General features: G+C 43.1%; 1 protein-coding gene and 1 non-coding gene across 2 annotated transcripts; one reads left to right on the top strand and one right to left on the bottom strand.

The window, feature by feature from the left end:
- Positions 1 to 2,211: 2,211 nt before the first annotated feature.
- Positions 2,212 to 4,401, top strand: LOC103722314 (uncharacterized). The gene is made up of 3 exons (XM_039127564.3): positions 2,212 to 2,685; positions 2,763 to 2,848; positions 3,655 to 4,401. The coding sequence occupies exons 1-3, from the start codon at positions 2,373 to 2,375 to the stop codon at positions 3,937 to 3,939; spliced, it is 684 nt and encodes a 227-aa protein (XP_038983492.2). The 5' UTR covers positions 2,212 to 2,372; the 3' UTR covers positions 3,940 to 4,401.
- A 59-nt stretch (positions 4,402 to 4,460) lies between these two features.
- Positions 4,461 to 4,532, bottom strand: TRNAD-GUC (transfer RNA aspartic acid (anticodon GUC)). The gene has a single exon. It is a non-coding gene; the product is annotated as a tRNA-Asp (tRNA).
- Between the last annotated feature and the right edge of the window lie 1,705 nt (positions 4,533 to 6,237).

Here is a 6,237-nt window from a genome sequence, read left to right as displayed (position 1 = left end):
GCTTCCAAGATATGCTTGAACATGTATATATATATATATAGCTGAACTAAGCTTTAAAAAGAGCAGCTTGATGGATGTATCCTGAAGGGAGGTAGGAGGGGTGGTGCAGGCTTTGTTGTTAGGGGTCCGGACTTCAGGGTGATTGTTGCTGGGGGGCTGCCACTTGTTTGACACCTCGGTACCAGAGGTGGAGCTGAGAGCGGCCTAGGCTGGATTATGCTACGTACGGCGTGCTTTGCAGAGGAGAGAGGTCCTTCTGGAGGGTGACTCTGCGACGGTCATTGGGTGAATCCAACAGGTTTCTGGGAGGGTCAGTGATTACCATCCGCTGCTGAGAGATATCCAGGCCATGGTTTGTGGTGGGATGGTGCTCCAAGCGAAACACGTGTTTAGATAGGCCAATTGGGCAGCAGATTGGGTGGCCTTTTTTATTGCCAACCACTCGACGGACCATCTCTCGGTGAGAGAAGCAGAGTTGCCCGGTACACTCCCTGATGTACTCCTTTTTGATTTTCTTGATTATATCCGTACACGTTATGTATAATACTCTCATTTTTAGCACAAAAAAAAAAGAAAGAAAAAAGAAAGAAAGAAAGAACAACACCCTCCTCCCCTTCAAAAGTACTCATTCCAAGTCCAAAAAACCTAGCCTGTTTGTAATGGAGGATGGAAAGAAGACGCTTTAGACGGGCTATGCAATAATTAACATCTCAAAAGCCCAAGGTATCAGTACAGTTGGAAATCAGATTCCTCTTGGGTGCAAATTAGTTGGATTATGTTGGCAAAAGACTTTGGTTTACTAGAGAAATGCAAAAGACTTGGCCTAATTCATTTTCACATTTATTTTCGACTTATTTTACCTAAGGATCTAGATATGTGTCAGGTGCCAATGCTACAATTTTGAGCTGGTGTCCATCAAGCGTAGCTAGATTGGGAGGTGTACGATTTCTAGGTAGTTCTTTTGGGTGAAACTGTGATTGGAGCTGCTTCCGTCCCATAAATTTTGATTAAGAGGCCTCTGAATGTATTGCTCGGCCATTAATCTAGAATGTAACCAATGGTCCGTTCTCTATCTACACTTCTTCACCGGAGTCGAACCAGTTTGATCTAGGAAAACATTGGCTAACCCCCACCCCCTTCGTTAATTCAGCAATATCTAGGATTTATATCCTAGATTTTTTTTTTTTGGAAAACATGCCTTTAAATGTGAGGTGCCATCAACTGCTAGGTTAAATCTTGTTCCACCTGTCAGTAGATTTGTAGACCAAAACAATTTAGATCATCTGCATATGTAAGTCAGAAAAATGTTTGGCAAAGTCAAAAAAATCACACGATTGATGTGAATTGTATCCTCGTTTCTCCCTTTGAATTCGCATCCTGAATGCAAGATAGCTAAATGACGTTCTTGAGTGAATTTCTCGAGTCATTGTATTGTTGCTCATTTAGGACTTATATTTTCTACTCCTTGACAGACTTTTAGCAGGAGCTTCCGAAATCATCTACTCATAAATTGGTACACAGCACCAAATTCTCTAAGCTTAAAGTGTAGAAGTTTTTCATTTTTGGTAGTATCTTCGTTTCAGCCCCATATCAAGCCACATATCAAGAATTCATAATTTAAAAAAATTTCAATTAAAATTCAAAATTCAAACCACTAATGCTCTCTCGATGGACATTTGCCAAGTGCCCAAGAACTCCCTAAGATTGCACTTTTCTGCCGAATTTTCTATTAATGAGCAGAAACAAGGGCAGCTCTCCCCCAATAGTGTGAACCCTTAAATTTTGATTGCATGATTCTTTACAAGATATCTAGTATGATAAACAAAATCTTTACACTTGCAAAAGCTTCAGTATTCGTTGATATTAATCATGAAGTTATATATAGATCATCATTAATTTTTTTGGAGGAATCACTCAGTGCAGCGATGCTCGACTTTCTTAGCATGGCAGCAAGGGCAAAGAGAGAGCAGCAGTGGATGTTGGTCTCCTGGCGGTATCGACAATGGACGACGCCCAAACTACCATGCAATCAGCCACGGCGCTTGGCTTTACAACTCCTTGAGAGAGAAGAAAAAAAAAAAAGTGATCCTTATGATTCAACGACAGGCGCGATTTTATCAATCTAGCAAACAATTTCATGCCGGTCACATCGGCGATGGAGCCCACGGCTAAAAGCAAATGGAGGACCATAAGCAGAAAGGAGGGGGCATGGCCTTCGGAAATGACCACCACCACGAGGACGAGTTCATAGGTGGAGCCACAAGCCAGTCGTACTGCTCCTTTTCCCTTTCCTCTTCTCTTCTTCTTCTTCTTCTTCCTTCTCTTCCTCACAGCCTTAGAATTGGAGTTCAACAACGTCCGATTCCAGTGCCATGGGCCGAACCAGCACGAGGCTACCAAGCTTCTGCTTAAACCGTGGTGCAACTCCAGTCCGAGTCCGGTCTCCACCGATAGACTCGAAGCCCGTTTCTGCCACCGTCGAGGCATGTCAGCTCCTCGAGCCTTCTGCCAATGTGGAGGAGTCCAGTGATGGAACAAAGAAGGATGTGGAGCTTGGCAGAAGGATCATGGTTGTCGTGGACTCGAGCCCCGAAGCTAAGACTGCCTTGCAGTGGACGCTCTCGCACTCGGTCGGGAGCAACGACACTATTGTTCTTCTGGACATTGTGAAGCCATCTAAGCATGGTGAGATCTAGATTTGGTTTAGATGGTCTCATAGTGAAGAAGCAGGCTAAGTGTGGAAGGTTCTGAATTCTTGTCAGGTGAACAACTTCAGAGGGAGAGAGATCCAAAGGGTTCTGAGCTCCTCTGTGCTATGAAGAGTATCTGCCAATCAAAAAGACCTGAGGTAAAACAGTTAATGTTTTTTGCTCCTTTTATATGTTGCTCAATTCAGCAGGCTAAGCTGCTAAGATAAATAAGTGGATAGAATTCTTGTTTATCAGAAGGAAATTGGCAAAATGCAATCATGCTATAGATGTAGTTTGATGAGTTAGGACCTAGCAATCCTCTACAGCTTGGATTAGAAAAGTTGGATTCTCATGGGTGTAAGACTTGAATTAAGCTATAAGCAAAGTTCTATGTTTGCATTTCGTAAACTAGTGATATAGTACCAAATAGAAATGACAGAATTTTAACATTTGGAAAAATTGATAACACCGATATTGTGTTTTGGTACATGGTTATATCTGAACCAATTGAATTTCTTGTAATTTTTTGTAAGATTAAGAGGTACAGCAGATTATAAGTACCCTTTTTTTTCTGAATAAAAAAATGATAACTCCGATATTGTGATTTGATACATGGTTATATCTGAACCAATCGAATTTCATGTAATTTTTTTGTAAGATTAAGATGGACAGCAGATTATAAGTACCCTTTTTTTCTTTTTTTTTGAAAAAAAAAAAGAAAGGCAGATCAAAAACAATTCCTCCGACATTTTTAAATCATGAGCAACTAATTGGGTAGTTGCCTTGTCTTAGTCATCATCTAATAACTAAGACAAGGCAACTACCCAATTATAAAGATGAAAATTATAGAAGAAAGGGCAAACATTCTTCATGGTGACTATCTGTGGACTCATAAAAACAATTGTGAAAAAAAGATGTTCAAACTCATTAATCTTCAGCAACAAAGCCTGAAAATTTTTGTCAGGTAGAAGTTGAATTTTCTATAGTGGAAGGGAAAGAGCGAGGGCCGGCCATCGTCGAAGAGGCCAGAAAGCAGGGAGCCTCCCTCCTTGTCATGGGGCAGAAGAAGCGATGGATCACATGGCGTCTGCTGATGATGTGGGCCGGAAGTAAGATCGGAAGCAGCATCGTAGACTACTGCGTGAAGAATGCGAGCTGCATGGCTCTGGCAGTGAGGAGAAAGAGTAGGAGAGGTGGTGGATATTTGATCACTACCAAGCGTCAGAAAGACTTCTGGCTTTTGGCTTAAGGAAGGGTGCGTGCTTCGAGTGTAATGTCTGTGAATAATAAAAGAGAAAGATGGAAGCCATAGGTTTGTTAAATCCTTATTGCTACTGGATGATAGATTCTCTTTCTTGGATAGAGGAGAATACCTTGGCTCAGTATTAAATTATAGTGGCTGCGGAGTTAAAAATAAAGTGGTCGACAATTTGGTTGTATTATGGAATGAGTTACGTGATAAGACCATTTGCTAAGTGTTTGTTTTGTTTGTGAAGCGGGGGTAATACAAGTGCCGAAAGTCCAACTATTCGGTCTTCTTTATTTGAAGATGAAGGAGTCATTGCTAGGAAAATTAAAGGCCTTTTCATCACAAATTTGTTGTGATTTATAATCATTTTTTATGATTTTCTTTGGAGGGAAAAAAAGAAAAAAAATACAATTTCGTGTTCCTGTTAAATCTTTTTAGATAATATATAATTTATTTTATTTCTTGATCATGGGAGTAAAATGTGGAGAAAAGAGGAAAATAACGAAAAAAAAAGGGAAAACCGCCGTTGCCGGGGATCGAACCCGGGTCACCCGCGTGACAGGCGGGAATACTTACCACTATACTACAACGACGTTGCCATTCGCCTCTAGAAATTAATAATATTTGAACAAAGTCAAAACACATGGGAGGAAATTGAACCCGGATGAAAACCTCCATCTTCAAGCATGGAACCTACTCTCCATGAAAGAGGGATGAAACTACTAGGCTATGGTCCGCTTGGATCAGTTCTCTCATTTATAGACAATGCCCTCCACCACCATCTTGGGATATATGATATCGATCATAAATAAACCTACTTATAACCATATCATCAGGATTTTATATACGGCAAGTACCCAGCAAAACCTGATTTAATTGAGAAGTTGTTTACATTAAGCTCTTTACAATATACATGCCACCCGAAATTACCCCGTAAGTATTGCCCAACTCACAAAGTAATGAGACCATGAGAAGAATCAAGCGAATGGTAATCTACACACTACAAGAAAATACGGTTTTGCCGACTCTTCCCCGCCGACGCTATCAAAAAGCGTCGGCGAATTTCGAGCGGAGGCCGAAATTCGACGACGCTTTGTGATAGAGTTGGGTGAAATTTAGATACGACGACGCTTTAAAGCGTCGTCGGAGGCCAAAAGGCGCCCAACTCTCCCGATCCCTCCTTTTTCACCCAGCCGCTCCATCCACGCAGCATTGCTTCCTCCGCCGAAGTTCTTCTTTTAGTCCCACACCGGAGACCCCACCCGTTCTCCCCTTTTCTTTATCTACTGCACCTTTGGGCTTCTCCGTTCTTCTTTCTGCTTCTCTTTGGCGTGGGGTGTTGGGAGGGAGAGGATGGGGATCGATCTGAACATGATCGAGGAGGAGGAGGAGGCGGCGGAGCACCCGACCTCACTCCAGCCACCGCAAACCCACCACCACCACCGGCGGCAGCCCCCTCATCCTCCGCCGCCGACAGCGGCGTCGGGCGGAGTAGTTGGAGGTTCTTCTTCTTCTGGGGCCTCGCCGCTGGTGTGCCTGGAGCTCTGGCACGCCTGCGCGGGGCCGCTGATATCCTTGCCGAGGAAGGGGAGAGTGGTGGTGTACTTGCCGCAGGGGCATCTCGAGCAGCTTGGAGATGGCGGCGGCGTTGGGCTCCTCCGTTACGATGTGCCTCCCCACGTCTTCTGCCGCGTCCTTGATGTCAAGCTTCGCGTCAGTTTCCTAAATGTCATCCACAGCTAAGACATGGAACTGAGTCTCTGCAGCAACAGCCATGGTGGCTGAGTACTCCAAAGAAGAACAAGAAGAGGGAGGGGTATGGAATAAGAGGAGGTGTGGGGTTGGGTTATAGGGGTGTTTTCTCTATATAATGGATTCCCTGGGAAAGGGAGGGAGGTAGATGTAACGAAGCCCCACCCAAATCCCACCACATGGAAAGCAAGATCCGACCAGATTTCCTCCATATCTTCCCTAAAATCCTCCTCAATTGACCCTTTAAAACTTTGAATTGGGCGTTCTTTCATAAATATCTTTTTTAGCGAAGTTTTTAAGCGTCACTAAAAATCGATCTTTTACGATGCTTCTTAAGAGTGTCGGAAAAAACTTTTTCCACTCCGGTATTGCCGATGCTTTGGTGATGCTAAAAAGCGTTGCTAAAGATCCATAAAAGCGTCGGGATAGGTCCTTTTTTCTGTAGTGACAGCACTCTAAATGAAAAAGCCCTGTTCTCTGTAAAAGAGCAAACTTTGCCACCATTTAAAGAACAAAACTCAAAGCCAAACCAGAAACTTTGTGGCA

This window comes from Phoenix dactylifera, chromosome 7 (assembly GCF_051530095.1).
Source record: "Phoenix dactylifera cultivar Ajwa chromosome 7, Ajwa_hap1_PhDact_Kaust_v1.1, whole genome shotgun sequence".
Lineage (NCBI taxonomy): Eukaryota > Viridiplantae > Streptophyta > Magnoliopsida > Arecales > Arecaceae > Phoenix > Phoenix dactylifera.
The sequence above is the reverse complement of the archived record's forward strand: the minus strand, read 5'-3'. Positions and strand labels throughout refer to the sequence as shown.

Coding starts and splice junctions, on each gene's coding strand:
- LOC103722314 (XM_039127564.3), top strand. CDS start 2,373: ATGGGCCGAACCAGCACGAGGCTACCAAGCTTCTGCTTAAACCGTGGT. Junction 2,686..2,762: donor TGTGAAGCCATCTAAGCATG/GTGAGATCTAGA, acceptor AATTCTTGTCAG/GTGAACAACTTCAGAGGGAG. Junction 2,849..3,654: donor GCCAATCAAAAAGACCTGAG/GTAAAACAGTTA, acceptor AATTTTTGTCAG/GTAGAAGTTGAATTTTCTAT.